Here is a 21,495-nt window from a genome sequence, read left to right as displayed (position 1 = left end):
TCACTTGCACAGTCTCGGCCTTCTTAAAACAAGAATGTCAGCAGATGTGGCCTATCTGCAGTGCTGCAGACGCCCTCTCCTCTTTCACATTTTCTCCACACAGTCTTACATGCAGATTGGGTCACTATCTCTGTGACAGAATGATTAATCGACCTATCAGGGGACAGGGGAAGGGGCTGGGCTGAGAGGGAGAGGGAGGATGTATGGCAACTGGCTGTAAATGATCCCTGCAGCTCCTCGCTCAGCATTCAAACCCTGGCGCTTCCCACCTCCTTTTCAAGGATCCCTCCTGATAATAGCTGAGTCACAGCTGCAGGTGAGAATAAGCATTGTTTTATCTGCACAAGCAGCCTCTCTGGACCACCCTTTTGGGTCAGTGCACAATGAGTAATATATGAGGGAGAGGCTTTTCTCTGATTCTCTTTGGCGAGATGATATGCAGGGCTTTTTGACATCCTTATCTCGGTCGCTGCTCTCAGATCAGCGGTGGTCACCAGCTGGATTTCCCGATGCTCTTGCGTTTTGCTGACATAGGTCTTGAGGTGAGCAATTGGCGGTGCAGATTTCCGGACTCCCATTCACACATGAGCCCGTGCAGGAAATGTTCCTGAACAATTCCAGGATGGACTGTATGTGTGATCTCCGTGCTTGTATTTCGTATGTTTGTATCTAGAGTGTCAGTGCAGCCCTGATGCTAAACACAGGGGTCTGATACCTCTGTAAATGTCCCATTCTGGATGGTTGCATAAGCATTTCTGCTGACTGTGTTTCAGATCAGTTGCTGAGTAAATGTGAAACTGCTATTTACTCTATTGGTTGTTGGCAAAGAGATCATGAAAAGGTTTATTGCCACAGTGTTGACCTAAAAAAGACACAAATTTTATGTGCTCATTTTAGAAGATTTTTTTTTATTTTTTTTGAGAATCAGAAAATAAGTTTGGCACCAGTGAAATAAGCCTTTAAGACTTGCTAAAGCTATTTTAACAGTAATGCCACCATTAACTGTAGGCTACTTCTTATACGTTGCATAAGGATTAATATGCACCTTTAAAAGAGAGATGGTAAGTTGAATTGAATGGCTTAATTACCGTTAAGTCACATTACAGCATCCTGACAGATGCTTGGCACTCTACCGTCGATGTATCGTGGCAGGAGACTTGAAGAGCAAGAGTTTTAGAGTCTGGCTCTGGCACATGTTTTCGCACCATGTGCTGTGTTTTTGGATTTGCCCGTGCTTTTGTCAGGCTCTTGGCTCTCTACCATGAAATGACAAAAGAGGGGAGCGTTTTGCAACTACAGTAGGCTACCTTGCAGAAATCTGTCTCTGCCACACACTTGTATTTATCTGAGTGTGCATGCCAGCTGAGATCTGTTCGGCGGCAGGGCCGTACATGAAGAAGATATATCTTTATGCAGCGTGGCTCAAAATAGCAGTAAGACCAAGGAGAAAGCATAAAAGATGCATCTAGCTGCAGCTATAAAGATTGCAATGCGAATGGATTGATGCTGTAGAGTCAGCGGCACTTCTCAGCTCAATATTTTGACTTACACTGCGGTAAAGAATGCAGGACATTTTGTAAAAGTTTAATCAGCAATGACTTCATTTAATGAACGATAGCAGAACAATAGCCGCATTTGTATCATCATAATGAATTTTTCTGATTTACAACTAACTGTGCTCTTAGGTTCGGCCCAGGCCAACTTCCACACAGTATCTCATTCTTCAGTGGTAAATAACAAGCAATGCAGTCATCAGTATCCCCCCTGTAATCCTATTAAAACTTGGCCAAAATGAGACCATTATGACTGTGGGAGCCCCAAGTCCATTTCAGCAGGGGTAAATTACCATAGAGTAGCAAGAGTTCAGGAACAAAGCTGCACATTATCTCTAATTGAAAGAACTCCACCATCTCAGCTCAGCTCTCTGACTGCAGTAATGCTCTGCCTGATGGATCTAATAAAATACTATGCCCCTTGTTCTCTAAATGTTCCAGCCCACATTTTCAGCTGAAATCGAGTCCAGACAGATCAGGGGTCAGCTATGACTCAGCGGTTGTCGTTTCTTCAAGTGTGTTTATCGCAAATTCAAGATGCGAACAATTACCCTTTAAATCATATCCTCGATGTCTTATGCAACTCGGCTCGCACCTAAAATAGCTCAATGGGATTCAGATGAAAGAGTCACTCAGCATGAAAAGTTGAAATGCAAAGTCTGATCACACGCACACAATTTTCTCAGAGAGAGATAATCTGCTCGGCTACCACGTTGCATAAATGTTGCACTGGCCTCAATCAGAAATTATCAAATTAATAGTCTCCCCAGCGCTGAAAGCCTCGAAAGTGACTAACTTCTTGTACACTTCAAATAATCCAACCCGTCTTACTGTAGCAGTCACATTACTGAGACTCAGAGGAAATGAAGCTGCACAAGATGCGCAGCTAGTTCGGCTGGAGGCCAAGCACTCCACCCACCCACACATAACCTATAATGTCACAGATGGCAGGGGCCTGCGTGATTTCATCGGGGTCACATTGTTCAGATTACTCTGTATCTTGGACCTTGCTCATCCGGCGGCCTGTGACAACCGAGCAGCCATTGCTGCTGTTTTCCTTTGAATACAGCAACCTTTTCACAGTGCCTAATATTCAATAGTTAATTTGACGCCCCACTGCTCCTGACTGTTGCCCCCGAGCTGAAGACACATGACCCCATGACCACTTTTCTCTCCATTTACAGGAGCCATTTTGAAAATGTTTGCAGCTTTCCATGCCTGTTCTGCATTAAATGCGCACGGATGAAAGTGTAACTTCGAATTTAAACAGACGCACACTCACACACACGTATAGATTGGCTGCTAGCAGACAGCTGTTTGAACGGGTAAAGAGGCAAGTTGTCAGGGCCGGGGGGAGACAAAGGACTGTGCCGTCTGGCTGTAGGTTGTTAATTAACTGCTGTTCAGGGTACTTGTTGTGTAATGAAACAGCTGCATGACTTTAGCTCGCTCTCCTAAGGTTGTTTTCTCTTGTATCTGACCTGGGTGCTAACTGCTAATAAACCCTCCGCAAACACAATCCCCCACACGTGGAGTTTGCTTATCTGCGGGCGGGGGTTTCCTGCCACTGGGGGAGGACGACACACTATGCGGTCAACGGGTCATCGCACGCGCGACGTCAGATGAGGACGCTGCATTTCATAGTCATGTGTTTATACGGGGGAGGAAGGAGATGTAGTTATTATCATTAGGCTTTGACAGGTGGGAGGTAATTAAGTAAGAGCACTTGGCCTGTAGGCATATTTGAGTGTTTCTAAGTGACTCACATTTTTCTCTAATGATGATGAAGACAACATATGATGTTATAATCCATTACTTAGCATGAGTATATTTTAAATTTTCTCAGACTAATCTTAAGACTCTTATTCATTGCTTAGAATAAATGCAGTTCGGCCCGTTCAATATACTGCAGGGGGCGCTCCTGCAGCTCCGACACCGACCACGAACCACAGCGTCCCTCCTATGAGACTAGCTGCTGACTTTTGTTGCATCTGCGACCTGTGTTGTGTACTGTGTTAGCCATATCAAGTTTTTCAGATTCTGGTTGTATAAATTCAGTGCTTGGAAGGGCAAGTAGTTGTGTAATCCATTCGAAAAGACTGGATGTGTTCGGTTTAATTCTTTTGAAATGAAAGAAGCAGACATCACAGCCTTTCCCAGTTCCCACTGATTCCTCCTCAACGTCTGCAAAAGTGATTTATACAAATATTGAAGCCATCTGCCTTCGCCTCCATGTGTCTCGGTTGGTCGACTTTAAGAGACATGTTTAACCTTTATGCACCGCAGTTAGTTTTTCAGTCATACTGCCGTGTTAGTATGTGGGGTTGCTGCACCCTGTTTATTTGTGCACCAAAGATAAAAGTGCTTGATCCCCGGCCAACACGGAGCGGTGTGTTTAGTGATAAGGGCCAGATCATGCCCATAGCTGCGCAGCTCTGGGCCGTGGAGCCGGGCCATTTTGCTTTAACTAATTCTGATGACTCAAACGCTAACGAAATGAGACGCACGCTGGGAGACGGAGCGAAAAACTCCCACACATCTCAGTAATTGAGTATTATATGAAATTCGTATTGGATAAAAGGCCTATTTTTAACTGTTATTTACCCGAGGAAGGTTTCCTGAGCATGAGCGCTCTTGTTTCAGGCCCGCCCTGCTCTACTCTCATGCAGTAATACATATTAACACCTGGAAGCTGCCCAGTGCATCCACAGTCTGATCCAGACCAGCGGAGCATATGGAGGTTAAAAGCCTAGCTGAAGGGCATCTTAGTGGTGGTAACAAGCAAGGGGCAAGCAGTGCTCTGTTACATCCAAGATCTAATCTCCCTGGTTCAGGGATTGAACCACTGACCTTCTATTCAGAATCCCAGTCTCTCTACTTTTAGTCTAAAAATAACATAATACAAGATTCATACAAGTGTGGAAACTGTTGCAGTTGCAGATATCTTGTTATTTCTGCATACTTCAGGATGCTGCTGGCATGGCTAGCATCAAACATTTGATGGAACTTCATGTTACTCAGAGGATGAATCTGAGTTTTTACTTCATCTAGCGAAATATCTCAACATCTGCAAGAAGGATTGTCCCAAAAATAGTGAATCCTCTGACTCTGGTGATTCTCTTACTCTCTAAACTTTCCCCCATGAGGTTCACATTTGTGGTTTTGACAACACGTCTCAACATTTGTTTGATGGATTGCCATGATGGTTGGTAAAAAAAAAAAATAGTTCCTGTGCCCGTCAGGATTCACTGCAATCATTTAGTGATCCCTTTCACCTGCCACCACCATCAGATAAAAATGACTTTTGTTCAGCACTTTGGTTTAAGGCCGAATATCTGCAAAACTAATAACATTATAACTGCCAAACATCAGCATGTTAGCATGCTGAGAGCACTGCTGTGCCTAAATGCAGCCTCACAGAGCTGCTATATCTGTAGACTCTAGATTATTAAAACCACTACATTTGTTATTTGGATTTTTTGTCCTTGAGCTATCGTGGCCTGCTTGTTATTCAGTTTAGAGCAGAAGTTTGATGTACTAGAAATCCTGAGCGTTTTGGCTTCCTCAGCAGGTAATTCCTCACAAATCTTCCTCTCGTTGAAGAGTAAGGAAGGTGTCAGACTTCCTCCTTCTAAGAAATTCTGTTCACATTGTTGATTTCTCTGGAGTGAGCACCAAAAGCTGGCTGTGAAGCAGGACTAACGGCTGTCATAAAACAATAGCGCAAACGTCCGCGTCCTCTCTGTCCGTCCTCACAGTCGCCCTCCGAGTGGAGGAGATAAAATGCTTGAGCACATATCCGTGAATGTTAATTTAATTGGTCTGGCTTGGCCCGATGTGAGGGACAAACAGGATAAAATGCACATGAACCTCAATGAAAGCGGATTGCTTTTAACATGGTCACAGTATCCACAGTAATGTATAATACAGAGCGGAGACAGTGGGGCCTCAAATTGCTGTTTTATTGAGCAACACAATCATTTTCGAGTATTTGATGGGTTAAAGTGATTCTGAGTCATTTTCTCAATTTTCTCAATAACCGAGTTCCCATCTCAGTAAATCCTAACAAGACGCTGGCTGTTTGTGTCATCAGCCTGCATAACAGCAGCACAAGTTATTTTAGAGACATATATTTTAAGATGCACAAACAGATCCTGGCCTTTGAATAATATAATCTTATCCTTCCTGCTGTCAGCCTCAATTTGAATTATTTATATGTGGCAATAAATACAAGCAGAATCTCTGGCACAAACTTGGAGAATTGGCACTTGAGAAATGGGAAAATCCTCTTCTTTTTTTTTCGCACACCACCATGACTTTAATAAAATCAGCAGCAGAAGTCTCCTCTTGTTATGCTTGTCATCTTTCTCTGCTTTCTGAAGCGAGGTCCCGTCCGATCACTCATCACTCTGTTGGCAGCCTGCTTTCAGCTGCACTTGTCACACTGTGATTTCTGGAACCGATAAGAGCTCTGATTGAACATTTGTTTGGCCCGTGGAAACACCACCAGAGAATGTAGCTGTAGTTGTTCATTTTGTTTCTTTCTACGGTTAAACACTTTTCGCGGTCAGGCGCTGTTGGCTTGAGCACAGGGCAGCTTCCACGCAAAACAAATGTGTGATAAACTGAGAGTTGGTGGTTATTTCCCATTAATATCGTCAGTCACTGCTCTCAAATCGTTGTCCACTGACCGCGCACCACTGTGAAATATGTTAGAAACAGCAAAATGGTGGTGGACTGTGGTGCAGACTGTGATAATCAATCAGTTCGCAGAAGAAATTCTTGTGCAGCTTCTCAGCAGAAATGGACTGAATGTCACCAAGAGTTCAGACCTCGGCCGAGTCATAAAAAAGAGCTTTGTCGTACTTTTTCGAAACTTCCTGTATTGTGCAAGAGTTGAACAAGCACTGAAACTCTGACACTTAATCACACTTTGGACAATATGTGCGAAAGATCAAATCCCTTTACGTCCAATTTTCAGTGTATTAGCCACATGTCGTACTGTATTCCGCATTTAAACGTCATTATCTGAAATGTTTCCAATAGTGTTCAAAACCAGAGAAATCAGTAATTTTATTCAAGGTATGTCATTTGGTCAGCTGTCATGGCATCACACCCCCTGCGCCCGCTCTGTTTAACTACCTGGGAAACACATTAAACACCAGAGATACATCAGAGAGGGAGGAAGGAAGTCGACCGCTAGGACTAAACATAACCTGAACAAAACTTTAATACATGACCTCGTCTATGAACGTTTCCACCTGAGTCACATCAGATTTTCATCAGCAATTCTTGTTTAACAATGAAGACAACAACTCCCATGATCCCGCGCTACTTTATGATGTCATCGAATCTTTTGCTATTGTGTCAATTGAGAGGCCCCGAGCGGCAAAAATGACATGATGTGAGTTTGAGTTTGAGCGGTTTGAGTATCTCATGGAACGTCAAATAAATTTATCTACGTACAGTTTGAAGATCTGCATTTTATATTAGAGCTGCTTTTGCTAACTCTGTGCTGTAGTTTACCGCACAGTATATTTAAAGGGTGATTTGTGCCTGTCAGGAGCCTCAATAGATCATTTCATCTTTTGCATGTGAGCTTTTTTTTTGCATGTGTGTAGGTTTACAGAGAGGCCTTTTGCAAAGAAAGAAATTATTTAACTTTGATCACGATTTGTACTTGATGTTTTAACAACACAGTTTTGGTCATGGTGTAATTATTCAAGTAACAAGGACGGAATAACACATCCATGCGGTGTGCGTGCACCATCAAGAAAACATTTTAACTCAAAATGCAAATGAATTGAATGAAGTTTTTGGTGTAACTGCAAACATAGCGGATGGACAATTAGTTCCTTTCATACTACACACATCACTCCAGAAGAAACTGTAGTGAGAGACACTCATTCATCTCAAGTACAAAGAAGTTCTGCTTGTTTTTATTTGTATTGAATATTTAAATGAGTGTCTCTGTGTGTGACGACTGCTTTGCATGCATGTATTGTCTTTTTTTTTATATTGTCTACATGTAATTTGTTCTCAAGACAAATTACATGTGTTAGGACTCAACACACACACACGCACACGCAAACCTCCTTTATTTTACCAGCACTTGCATCCATGGAACTCCTGATGCATCAATGGAAAAACCAAACCAAAAGCAGTTTCAGCTTGCTCGTCTGACTGTGTTTGCTTGGCACATGTAGGAGAATAGATGAGCTCAGGCTCAGATGTGGACCTTTTGAAGATTTACTCTGTCAATACCATCAGCAGCTGCAGGAAATATAATTAATAATTTGTTTCCCATCCAATACAACCTGTATTTTATGCCTGTGCTCCATGTTTTCCCATGCATACACACTTAAAAGGATAAATTTGGAGTTCAGTGTTTTGCTAAAGGGACACCTCTACGAGTAGACAGAGCTTAGGGATCAATCCACTAACTTCTAACAGCTGGGGGTCTGAAATTAAGTTTTTTCCTCACCTGCCACTGTGGCCACTCATTGTTTTTGTCTGCCATGTCTGAAATCTGTGTAGAAGGCTTGAGAATTATAAACAGAATCACTGGTACCAGACATGAGGAAATAGTGGAAATATACAATACATCATGTCATTATGTCACCTTAATCCTTTACTGTTCTTAATTTAAGAATTGCTTCAGGTGGCAGGTGACCTGAAATGTCCACAGACAACATTCAAGCTGTTTTCATTCCCTGCTGCTGACTCTATCCGCCTGCGCTGTAGCCATCTTTGATGATTTTTGTTATTAAGAGAATTTTCTAAAGAAAACAAGAGAGTTAAGTGGCTCTGCTTGGTGTTTGATTTAGATGCCAGTCTTAAAACAGCTCTATTAACTCTGTTAATTAATGTAATGCACCAAACCTTATCCATCAATTTGAGCAGTTAAACAAACCATAACTATAGACCTTGAATAATTGCCTTTTTTGACTAATTGTATGATTATGAACTTCAGAACTTGTGTGTTATTATATTATTTTTTCTCCAGAATACATGTTAGCGCAACAAACTTGAATTCTGTGTCTGATTTTTCGCCAAAAACATGAAAACCAAAGTCTTTACTAAACTTCTGTCGTGTGAAGTTTGACACACAGGTGGAATAAAGAGTTATCCAAGCGCTGGTCTCGCTTAATGACTTTTCACGCTGTTTTCCAGGGACCGTGTGTGCAGCCTAAATGCCGAAGTGGAACTTGTTCAGGGATCAGACAACGCCCATGGTCGCCGCTAAGCCAACGGGGGCCAGTGCCTTGACTGTGACTCCTGCCCCTGTCGCATTAGTCTCCGCCGACAACTCCACCGAACCGGTCAACAAGAACGATGCCTTCGACGAGATCAAGAACAAGTTCCTGAACGAAATCGACAAGATCCCACGTGAGTGCCGGACAAAACCCCGAACCTGTTCCGATCAACCAACTTGTAATGATGTGACTCCAGGCATTGATTTTGGAATTAGATTCTCTCTTTTGCTGCAGGCATTGGCAGCCTCATAATGTCTTTATTCAGTATTGATCACTGGCTGCCCTTCCTAATGGCAGAGAAATCTAATTTTCACCCAATCTGATCGCTAACCTCGCACCTCTCACTAAATATATTTGGCCCAGGACATGACATGGAGTAGGCTAAATGATTGGTTGGTCAAATGTCAAAGTATTTCCCTCTTTCTTCCCTCTCCGGATGTGCCATCTATACATTGATCTGTGTGTTCTCCTCAGTGCCATCCTGGGCCATCATTGCCATCGCCGTGGTCGCTGCTTTACTCATTCTAACATGCTGCTTCTGCATCATCAAGAAATGCTGTTGCAAGAAGAAGAAGAACAAGAAGGGCAAGAAGGGGAAGGGTGACATGGGAATGAAGAACCTGAAAGGGGGAGAGGTATGTTCCACCACGGGAGGTCGCATCCCGGCCGAGGGGATTTACACCCACGCTGCATGTGCAGCGAGAGGAACCACGGCCAACTGTAGCCTGTCTATGAGCCTGTTATGTAACGGCCTACAGTATAGCTTTGTTCTGGAATGGAGAGACAACATGTAGTGATAAGTTTGACTCAGCTAATTATATAACAATAATTTAGAACAGCAGTCCTCGTGTTACACCTTTTAGTCAAGTTTTGAAATGTTTTAGACTGCACATTATCGGGACAGGCTGTTTAGCTCTTTAATGGCTTTCTAACCCAGTCAGTGTGTATTCTCCACAGGTGTTAATGACATTCTTTATCCACCATGTTTTATTTTTCTCTCCTGTTTTTTTCGTACTTAATGTATTTGTCATAAATGTTATTGTTGCTCTTTTCTCTCACTTGTGCTTTGGGATCCGAGTGGAAAATGACAGGACTCTTATCTGTTCAGCCAAACCATTGTTTTCCCACTCATTAAAGAGTAATTATGAAAATTAGCAGTTAGCACGACGCTGTTGTTCTTTGGTCTATAATTATTATTTTTCCAGGCGTCTGATTGATGACTTGAAGAAATACAGTAAGAATACATCTAAAAGTTAAGTTATTTTAAAACCCAGCGCCTCTGCTGCACTAGATATAATTGTGCTAATGAGGAGGCTCCTCTAGCTGTCATTTTCCTCGCTCCCGACACTGTAGCTTGACTGCATTTGCTGTGATTACCGTTGTTTGGTGTCTGCTGTGAGTTCAATCTCTGCCTTTGTCTCTGCTCTCCTCCTTCCTGCTTTGTGTCTTATGTGTGCTCCGTGTATCTTGACTGTGGTGGACTTCTCTGCCTACGGTAGGTCTGACAGCACGCGGCACCCCTCTCTGGCCGCTCTGTGTAAGCGCAGACCAGGGCAGGGGGGGAGCTGTGGTGGGGGTGGGCTGGGCTTGGAGGGGTTGGATTGCAGTGATGATGACAATGAGTGCTATGGCTTCCTTAGTTTTTTGCAAGCTTAGGTGCTGCGGGTGCTTGAGGAATCTATGGGAGCGAATAAGCTGCTTCGCAAAATCCACTGAACTGATATGCCGCACCAACTGCTATGTCTTGAATATCCAGAGATTGCAATTATTTTGGCAAAAACAACAGAACAAGGACGTGTTTAAGTGTCTGGTTTGAAATGAACATGAATCTCATCCTATGGTTGAGCCTTTGAATGACAAGTGCACTCACTAGAGATCACTAACATGCATGAGCAAGGGGTAAGCTGGGTATTTGTCAAATAATAGCTGAGTCTTTACCTAGCTGAGAGCTTTGAGCATGTTTCCACCGTAACAGACCTCCACTGTGCAGCACAACCAAAAATCCTCCAAACAGTTTCTCTCCGGAGATGCATTGACTCGGGTCTGAAATTCACACGCTGTGCCCCACTTGTGCAAACATGCTCGCAGTTCCACGACAGATAAAGCTGTTTGTACCTCTTGACAAAGACCAGCATATGCCCTTGCAGTAGGTACCATTGAATGGCCACAACTTGACTTGAGAGTAACTTTCCTGGATGACCCATGCTGCTGACATACTCGGTGACAGTCATTGACGCCCTCTCCCCCTGAAGCACTTTGGGTCTCACTGAGGAGAAATGGTGGGCCAGAATGTTTGCCCACGTTCGCGGTCAACTGCTGAGGCCCGATTTCAGTCGACCCAGAGCTTAACCTTACATCAACTGGCTGTTTTAACGCATTTCTTTGAGTAAAAGCTCATGATTGAACTCGCAGTTCACCCCACTGAGTTGACCAGAGGGCATACATTCAGACGTACCATGTCTTTATCTTTGAACCCCCACTGGAAGTTTGAGAACAGCTGGAAATTCTCAATAGAGCATGATCCCTCCATGGATGTGTACATTTCACTCAGAACACGTGTACAGAAGTGTTTGGACCTGGCAAAAAAGGTTTAAAAACACCAAAGCATAACTTCTATCTCTCCTCCGTAATTACAAGGTAATTCATTTACATTTGCCATCAGAAAGAGACTCGGATCCTGCATTGTGTGGCCTGGCATGCTTGAATGAAAAGCATTTACCACAGTAAAGATAGAGAATGCCACATATAAGGATGCTGTGTGAGGATCTGCGTGTGTGTGAGAGCGAAAGTGGGTTTTTAAGCATGCATGAGAGCCTGCATGTAAGCAAATGTGTGTGCGTGTGAGTACATGGGGGAGTACAGTACAGTATGGTGTGTAGTGGGTGTGTGTATTATCTGTGTGTGTGCCCTGTTCCTCTTCCAGCTCATCAGTGAGTAGCTGGACCCTCCAGTCTTACGAAGACATCAGTGTTTTTTCAAGAAGACAGCCATAGGAAAGTAGGCCATACTGAGATATTATCCAGCTTCATACAGGACACCAAGTGAAAGTTTACTTTAATGTTCGTATCAGAGCAAATTGCCCTCACTGGATCAGCCTCTAAAGAGATGAAACGCCGAAGAGTCACTCAGTGTGATGTAAAGGCAAGATGGACGATAACGGAGGACTTGACTTATCTTCTTCATCAAGCCCCGATAATCTCAGGAGCAGTTAACTGTCAGCAAAGTGCTGAATTTTGTTCTGGCAGATGATCAAGAGTCACAGTAATTCACATTAGAGCATCAGCTGCAAAATCTGGACTCTGACTGGAGCAAATTGTGAAATCTATCAGTAATTAAGTTAGCTGCAATAATCAGACCAGAGTAATAACAGCAGAAAAATCCAATCGACAACAGCAGTGTAAACACGCTAATGAGGCTTTGGGATGTCAGGAGCAGATACACGGCAAACAGTAATGATGTCTGGCTTGAAATAAACCTGTTTGTCGAACGGCTCACGTTATCAGCTGGAGGAAACCCGCCCCCAGTTTTAGCGAGTTCGAGAGCTTTTCAAGAAAAGTGTCAGGAATCACTGCGTCAGGGGTTTGATCGGATCACATCTATAACTCACGGCTCCGTCCTTCAGTTCCTCTCAGGAAGGACGCGCTGCTTCCTGTGACAGCTCGCGTTTGAAACCGCAGTATGCAGGGTGGACAAAATAACAAGAACACCTGCGCCACAGTGCAGTGCGGCGCGGTAGCTCTGCAACGGATGCTCGTTTGAGGTGTTCAGGTTTTGCGCTACAAAGACTGAACGTTTTTGAGAGAGTGTCTGTTCACTTGTGACTTTGGCTCATCTTTGCTGATGCGGCTGTCCTCTGTGTGGGATACGGCGTCACGATTTTTTAGACTTTTTTTAAGAACTTAATATTACTCACTTGGGATGAGTCATATTTGGGATTTGCCTGTGTAACCACGATGCAGCCCCTTCAAAGTTGAATCCTGTTTCATGTCGTGTTCACGTTATTTTGTCCGCCGCCTGTAACATCCACATTACAGGCAGCTGCACAAGTGAGTGATGTTGGTTTGAAAAGACAATTAGCAGTAAGAAAGGTTAAACAACAAAGGAGAACTTCCAGAGGTTTCTGCATGGCTGTTGTATTAGACTGCAGTATATTGTCAGGTGTTCCTGTTTTTCTGTCCACTCCCTGTATATTGACTGTTTTGATTCTGTTCTTTCCCTCTTTTTCTCACTCTTTCTCTCTCTATCTCTCTCTCCACTCTGCACAATAAGTTCTATTGAAATGTCATTAGTACAACATGCTGTAGTGGAAGAAAAACTCCATATGATTTTAGCAGATTTTAACATATCTGTAATGCTCATGAAAAAAAAAACACGAGAAAACAGCAAATGGTGTCACCCAAGAAATAGTGAAATCAAGTCAGGTTGCAACCGTGGTCATCGATGAACAGATTGCACTAGTAACACCGGGGTGAGCGGGGGTAAGTGGCAGGTAGGTGCTGTGACTAACCCGACTGCTGATGGCCGAGGTTTTGAGTTCAGCACAGCCGCCACCTCAGAGCCGTCCTCTCACTCCTTCCTCTGCCGCCTGCCCGTCCCCCGTCCCCTCTGTCTTTGCAGAAACAACAGGACGACGACGACGAAGAAGATGACGTCGAGCCTGGACTGACCGGAGACGAGAAAGAGGAGGAGGTGAAGGAGAAAGAGAAGCTCGGGAAGCTGCAGTACTCCATCGATTATGACTTCCAGGAGAACAAGGCAAGCAAACAAACTGCTTGAGCGGCTTATTTAACATTTTCGTGTCAAATTCTTTTCGGCACTCATGTAAGCAGCACACACCACATTTTCCTTTGTGTGACATTTCCTTTGCCCTGATAATCACAGAGGAAAAACAGAATCAAGGACGTAGCGAAGGATTTCGAGCTGTGCGCTTGAGAAACTGAATTTTAATCACTTCCTCCCTCACACCTCCCCAGCTGACTGTGGGAATCCTGCAAGCCGCCGATCTCCTCTCCATGGACAGCGGCGGCACCTCTGACCCCTACGTCAAGGTCTTCGTCCTCCCTGACAAGAAGAAGAAGTTTGACACAAAGGTTCACAAGAAAACGCTCAATCCTGTCTTCAACGAGACTTTTATTTTCAAGGTAAGCCGAAACACCTCTTGGTCACCCTTTACTTATTACTTATTAAAACGACATGTACGTGGAGCCGCTTAACGGGCAGGGGGGTCTTGTTAAAGGTGAAATGTGCCTCTTTCTCTTCTCTTCTCTGGTTTCTCTCTGAGCTATGATCTCTTCTGGCCAGCGCTGATACAAAGCAGCAGCCACGCTGAAGGTGTCTGACAAGGAGAATGTGGTAGAGAATCAAATTAAAGGAGAGGGCCACCTCTGGTGCACACCGCCTGCTGACACAGCTCTATAAAAACAATTCAAACAGCTTTTCCTAGTCAAAGTCAGGCCAGTTCTGCTGAGGCTGCATGTTATTAAGCGAGGCAGTTTTGAGCTCCAGGCCAGAGTCATAACCCACATTGCTGTCTAGTTCTGATCAGACTCACAGTTCAGGTCTGCAGGTTTTTCGCAAAACTTCCTATAAATGATCCAGTGAGTAAAATGGGATCGGCTTCTGTCCTGCAGATACCATTCCAAGAGATGGGAGGGAAGACTCTGGTGATGTCAGTCTACGACTTTGATCGCTTCTCTAAACATGATGTCATTGGAGAGATTAAAATACCCATGAACACCCTCGACCTGGCGAAGCCGATTGAGGAGTGGCGAGACCTGGACAGCGCGGATCAAGAAGAGGTGAGAGAGTGTTTAATTACTGTTACCACACGGCTGTTTTTGTCCTTTACTTCCACTGAGGTAGAGATGTTCCAATAGATTTTTTAGACGAATACCAATCCAGAGTCCATTAACACAGCATAAACAAATATTTTTAACAAGGATGCGATGAACCTACAGAGCATCGTTTACGGCTGCAGCGGGAAGCTGCTGTTAGAGAAAAAGCTCCACTGCACACTACCTGCTCAGCACCAAACGGCAGACAGACACAGTTAGCCACTAGCCGGTGAGCAATGAGCAGCTAAAGAGCCAGATACTGCCCCCAGGAGTTAAAAAGAGAAAAAGAGAGAGAGAGAAAAGAGAGAGAATACTGATATTGTTCTATCTGTCATAAAATAATATCATCATCCAGGCTCAGTGTGTTCATGACAGCATCTGCTTCTTCCAATTCTCTTTGCAAACCGCTATCATAATGCAACCAGGTTTTAAACATACTGAAATACATTTAATCAGACTCTGAGCAGAAACATTATTTCCATATGGAGCAACATTACCAGCTTGCTCAGCTGATGTAGTACAAAAATAAGCATGAGCACAAAGTGGTAACTGTTTAGCAACGAGATTCAGAGAGCTGAGGGACACACTCCAGCTGCACTGCTGCCTCGGTAGCAATGCAGCCTGGGATGTGGTGTTTTCGTCATTGTGCTGCATCAGAACATGAAAAACCGCTTTTAATCAATTAAACCTCCCCAGAGTCGTCTCAAGAAGAAATACTCTCCCTGCAGTTACTTGCAGTCTCAGATATTTTATTAACTAAGGCAAACGAGATGTACTTAAGAATGAGATACTTCCTGCTGAAACAAAGGTAATGGCAACAGGAATTATTTGTTTTGATGTTGTTTATAAAGAATGTACTTCCAAAGGGACAGTTTGTAGATTTATGTAATGTACTGAACATTAAAAAAAGATTCAGGTTCTGTGTCAGACCTCCGTTAATTTACTCTCCATGGTCCTCTTCCTCACAGCCGGAGAAGCTGGGAGACATTTGCATCTCTCTGCGTTACGTCCCCACCGCCGGCAAACTTACCATCTGTATTCTGGAGGCCAAGAACCTGAAGAAAATGGACGTGGGTGGACTGTCAGGTATGTACTGAGCATCGGATGTTGCGTTTCATTATCACGCTATCACACTTTGGTCAGCTTAATGTGACATTTGGATGCTTGCAGTGGGACTGCAGTGTGCAGAGGAGCGTGCCTGCGAGCACAGCCATTAGGTCGGTGCTGCTCTGCTCACGTGCTGACGCTGCAGTACTCACCGTGCACCACCTCTCGCTCCCCCCTGGCTTCAGCGCTGGCCCCATCTGTTGGTGCATGACAGCATTGCAGTTTCATCAGCTCTGTTGTGATTTTTTCCTTCTGTCCGTTTTCAGATCCTTATGTGAAAATCAACCTGCTGCAGAATGGAAAGAGGCTGAAGAAGAAGAAGACGACAGTGAAGAAGAACACTTTGAATCCATACTACAACGAGTCCTTCAGCTTTGAGATTCCTCTTGAGCAAATGCAGGTAAGGGCTCACTTGTTAAAATCCTTCAGTATCTATCAGGAGTATAAAGAGCACCACGGTATCCTACAGAAGTGCTCTTCTAAAGGAAGTGCATTTGTTGAAAAGCACTTTGTCCATTTAAAAGACCTCATTGCTAATTACTGTGAAAAGGCAAATGTTCCCAACCAAACAATCAACCATTTATTTCTTGGAGGCAAGAAAACACAACTAGACAAATAATAACCTCATTCCCAGTTTTTCTTTTATTCATATAAACATGACTGACAACGTTCAGGTAAAGCTGAGGACGGGAACACACCTGTATATACAGTGGGAGCAATTGGTACGACACAATACTGCAAAAAAAAAAAAAATATATATATATATATATATATATTTAAAAGTAATTCTTTAAAATCATAATTCTAACAATTCTTCCCCATTGCTTCATCTGTGCAGTCTTTGAAAATCTGACTGTAGATTGTCAGATTTCTATACTAACGAATGTGTTATTAACATCTTATTGTTCTAAACACGTGGTATTGAAGACGTATTGAAGCATATGACAACCTTACATTCTGCTTCTCACAAATTAATCGTTAAATTCATGAGCAATAAAATGCACCTTGCTCGGTTAAACCCCTTAGCTTAGCATGAAGTCATGAAGTGTTGCCATCACCGTGAAGTTGCCAAGCAACCAGCAGTCTGTTTTTACACTTTTGTGCAGATTAAACAAACAAGATAAAATATTTGGATTAATGAGCTTTAAAGGTGCCGGCTCACTGGCTGCTAGCAGTAATCTGATATTTACTGTATAGACAGAAGAGTGGTACCTATCTTCTTATCAAACTATAGCTATAACTATATATTATTATCCAATAATTGACACTTTCGGCCACATTGGCCACAGTTCATGGCCGTGCATACACTACATACAAATAAGAAATACTATAAGGATGCTGTAATATACTTACTGATTTCCTGTTGATCTGGCAAATAAGCATCAAACATGCAATAAACATATTCTGTCCCAAAAACAGACCTGTATGCTTTTCAATGAGAAGCATCAACAAATCAAATCTTTAATGTTCATGAAAATAGACACAAGCAGGACACTGAACATCCACATAGATGGTCCCAGCCCCCGCTACCCCCACAGAGAGCCCTGAGGGCACTAGCACCATAACACCAACCACTGCAGCGGGACCCCTGCCGGGCCAAACACCGGACATTATGCACCATTAGCTGCAACACGTCTGCATTCAAACCCTCTTTCAGTAAAAGCAGAATGTCTGACAGCTTCCCACCCCTCCTATCCATGTAATCATCAGGGCATCACACCTTGTTATAATGCTTTTCCTCCGTTCTCCCAGAAAATCCAAGCTGTGATCACGGTGCTGGATTACGACAAGATTGGCAAGAACGACGCCATTGGGAAGATCTTGGTGGGAAGCAAGTCCACGGGGGCCGGGCTGAAACACTGGTCCGACATGCTGGCCAACCCCCGTCGCCCCATCGCCCAGTGGCATCCACTGCAGCCAGAGGAGGAGGTGGATGCCGCCGTCGCAGCCCTAAATGCCAAGAAGTAAACCACCACCAGAACACATCGTCCCCACCTCCACCCAACCACCCACCCACGCATTTCCCCCAAATCCCCAGGTCCCACGCATCAGTGTATATTCCAAAAGAACACCCTTAACTGTACATCTGCTCCCTCCACCCCCCTCCTCTCCCTCCGCCACCTGTCAAAAGATACCATTCAACATGATGGGAAACATAGTTCAAAAAAAGCATCATGTTATATGAATTCATGTCATTGAAAAAAGACGACAAGTTACAGGAAGGACAGATGCTCCGTTGATTTCCTTTAGATCTATTTTTGTATTGGGGTTGTGGTTCCATTAATAAGAATACAGAGTGAAGAACAGTCAGAGTGCTCTACGGGAATCTGGTGATAGAGGGGATAAAACATACATTCACTCATATTGTACTTGTCACCCCTTCCCTTTAGTGACACAGTTTGCTTAGAATAGTGCTTAATAATAAGATGCTTTATACTGCCATATGATAGAGAAATAACACAAGCAGGTCCATTCCTTAGGTGTATTGTGCACCATGTTCCACACCTGCCAGTTATCATACTATATGATTCTGTTAGTTTGAAGTACATTCCTAGAGTTGGGTAGCACGTAGGGATAGGCACATATCCGGTTACCCACAAACACACTGCCTTTTTGATTAGTTAACCTTCCACCCATCGTCTCAGGAAAACTGAGAGGAAACTGAAACTCCATGCCTTTTTTTCTAAACGGGTTGTTGTTATTCAAATGCTCCCACTATATGAGAAAGAAATGTCGGATTCAAAAGCTTGACCGCTTGTTTTTTGTGTTTGTTTGTCGGTGACGTAAGGCTCGCGACTTGTGTTAGTTTATCCATGAAATGGTATGTCAGGGAACAGGGAGTGATGGATTTTCAGCTTAGAAAAAAAGAAGGAAAAAAGGGGGTATTTGTGTATTTTTTGACTGTGCGAAAAAGGCTGCGTCTGTCAACTGAACAACAAAAAGCGAGGAAATATCAGAGCGGCTACAACAGAGACTGATTCCAACCCTCAATGACATGATATTTACAAGGTGTTGATTACTGCCTGCAGTCTACCACCTCCCCTCCCAACGCCTCCGAATCTGTATCTCACTTGTTCAGTGCTACTGCCATTAGTCATGGACTTGACACAAGGGTTTTACTTCAAAGGAATCCCTATAACCGTCTTACAGTCATAAAGGAGACAAGCCTTCAAAGTAACAAAATAAGCAATTTTCAACTTACCAGGGACGCCTTCCAGTTAGCGGTGTTGTTCTCTTCATTTCTTTCTTCCTCCTTATTTTGTCTATCTCTTTTTCTTTTTCTTTCTTTTTTATTTCATTTAACTTCAAACGCTTTTATTCCTCAAGCACTTTAAATCCAAATGTTACGTTTAAGTACCCTCCGAAACCAGAGCTTTAATTCTGTTATGCTTTGTTTCAACTCAGCTTCTCGTGTCTGTGTTTTGATTGTTTGAATATTATGTTTCTCACTTGATTGCAAGGATACGGTCTGTAAGAAGGCACTGATCCATGTGTATTCTATACACAGCTTACCAAACTGTTGAATTTAATTGCACTACTGGGTATTATTCTGTTCTGTGGTATTCCTTTATCTCTGTGTGTGTTTTTTTTTTAATTGATAAAGTGTTGTGAGATTGAATTTTTCTGTGGCACATGTGGCATGCCAGATAGGTCTCCTCATATAAACAGCCTCCTCTGATAAGAAAAGAGACACGTCTCTATCTAACGCTGCTCCCTGACTCATTCACAGAGTGAAACTCGTTCAGTATTTGTGAATTCATATTCTGCTGAGGAGAAAAAAATTCAAACTTGTGAGACCAAAACTCATCAGCCCTGAATAAATTGGTGAATTGTTAATTAACATCCTGGTGTGCATCAGGTGCTTGGGTCCCAGTTCAGGTGGAGTTATCAATTAAAATCAGTGCTATCTGTGAAAAAAACAGCGAAAACTAACCGTTGACTGTGTGCGAGAAAATGCAAAGTCAATGTAAATCAAGCGTAGACAGTACCACAACTTCTTCTTCTTCTTCTTTTTGGAAATTTAATGAATGTTGGCTCTTGTATCTTCCTCTGCTGGAAATTGTAACTCCTTATTTTTTATAACCAACATAGGCCATGTTAAGATTTCCGTTCCTCATCTCACATGATCTTTTTCTTCCGTTGACGAAGCAGCACTAAAGAAAAGGCAACATGGAAGCAATCAAGCAACCCATCGGTGTGTAGTTTTGCCTATATACATAGTTCATACACGTTGATACTGCATGTTTATACAAAATACTGTACATAAGAGCATGTTTTAGAGACGACGCAAAAATATCTCGTGTACGTAAATGGGTGTCATTTGTCATTTTAATAACACAACGAAGGGGGAAAAAAAAGATGCACTGTATATTTTCTAAATGAATCAAATGTGTATTTATTTTCCATGAGGGTCATTGGAGAGGATGTCATACAAATATTAGAGTACTATTACTAATAAGAACCTTTCCACGCCTGAACTTCTTAAGCAAGTGTGTCGTCCAGTACTGTGTGTGAGTTCATGTAGGATGAAAATGTAGCCGCATGCTTGCTATCTAATTCCTTGTGATCCGATTTTTGATTTGACGCCATTTTATCCGCCATACGTTTAGTTGCAGCACTTATCTGAAGGCCAATGTTTGACTTGTTTCTGAATTTTATTGCTGTTGCTTTTTTTTTATTTTTATTTTTTAAAAAGATATGTTTTAAATTTTTAATGCTTGAGATGGGAGTGTGAGAGGGGGGGGTCTCCAAGTCTTTAAGACGACTATTTTTTAAGTACAGATTTGGCACAGCGTTATTCTAAAATAACTCATTAGAAGACGAGTGAATAATTCTGCGATCCGTAGTTGATTGCAGGAGTTGTTATTTGTGCCGGTGCCGACCCAGAACGAACGCTGGATCGTGTCTTTGTGTGAAATCCAGGGGCCAAACGATGAAATAACCCCATTCCACTGAACACACATGACTTGGAATCCCTTCTTCTCTCTTTCTTTACCTGGAAGTTTTTATTTTCCACTTCTATTTAAATGACCTGAAACCCTTCACGGCTGTGTCTCTTTTACTGTGTTTATTATACAATACGTGTACGTGTATACAAGATAAATGAATAAGATAAAACTAAAGCCATAAAACTCAAGCACTAACTCTTTAGAGCTCAGCTGAGTAGCTAGAGTTTATTTATGAAGAAGAAAAAAAAATCTGACATGTCTTCATTTTCCTTGGCCAGTGTTTCTCTTTGACATTCCGTTTCCGAGGTCTTTGTTCATCAAGAGGGCAAAATCCATTTTACTGTATATGTGAGCTTTGAGAACAGTTGTGAGTTTAGTAGAGTGAGTGTGTCTTTTTCTACTTTCAGAGCTGTTGATGTCCTTGTTTCATAGAGGTAGCTGATTTTACAGTATTGTGATTAGTAATGTATATGCCTTGTTTTGATAGTATAAATAATAGATATAATATCACAATAGGTTCTCAATAATACTGCTAAAATTATATATATATATAAATATATATATATATATATATATATATATATATATGAGAGTGTGTTCTATTCTTGGGCTGAGTGCAATTTATGAACCAAACTGGATCACTCTACAAGTTTCTCTTCTTCCAGTTTAGCAGCAGAATGAACCAGTGACCACATGTACAATCAGTAACGCCCTGCCGGTGATCCACGGCTCACGCTGGTGGCTTTTGCTGGTTCGTTTAGCAGAATGCTGAAGCATCGAAACGACAGGGTTAGAG

At 42.7% G+C, this 21,495-nt stretch overlaps 1 protein-coding gene across 2 annotated transcripts in view; it reads left to right on the top strand.

Annotated features, from left to right (window-relative positions):
* Positions 1-20,458, top strand: part of LOC121612610 (synaptotagmin-2-like) — a 56,426-nt gene extending 35,968 nt beyond the window's left edge. For both annotated transcript variants that reach the window (XM_041945616.1, XM_041945615.1), the window contains 8 exons: positions 8,727-8,942; positions 9,284-9,444; positions 13,436-13,564; positions 13,783-13,950; positions 14,440-14,607; positions 15,612-15,729; positions 16,017-16,150; positions 17,503-20,458. In XM_041945616.1, the coding sequence (XP_041801550.1) occupies positions 8,747-8,942; positions 9,284-9,444; positions 13,436-13,564; positions 13,783-13,950; positions 14,440-14,607; positions 15,612-15,729; positions 16,017-16,150; positions 17,503-17,718 (1,290 nt within the window). In that variant the 5' untranslated portion in view covers positions 8,727-8,746 and the 3' untranslated portion in view covers positions 17,719-20,458. The remainder of the gene's footprint in view (positions 1-8,726; positions 8,943-9,283; positions 9,445-13,435; positions 13,565-13,782; positions 13,951-14,439; positions 14,608-15,611; positions 15,730-16,016; positions 16,151-17,502) is intronic.
* The last annotated feature ends 1,037 nt before the right edge of the window (positions 20,459-21,495 follow it).

Source organism: Chelmon rostratus, chromosome 10 (assembly GCF_017976325.1).
Source record: "Chelmon rostratus isolate fCheRos1 chromosome 10, fCheRos1.pri, whole genome shotgun sequence".
Lineage (NCBI taxonomy): Eukaryota > Metazoa > Chordata > Actinopteri > Chaetodontiformes > Chaetodontidae > Chelmon > Chelmon rostratus.
This window is presented reverse-complemented; position numbering and strand designations above follow the sequence as displayed.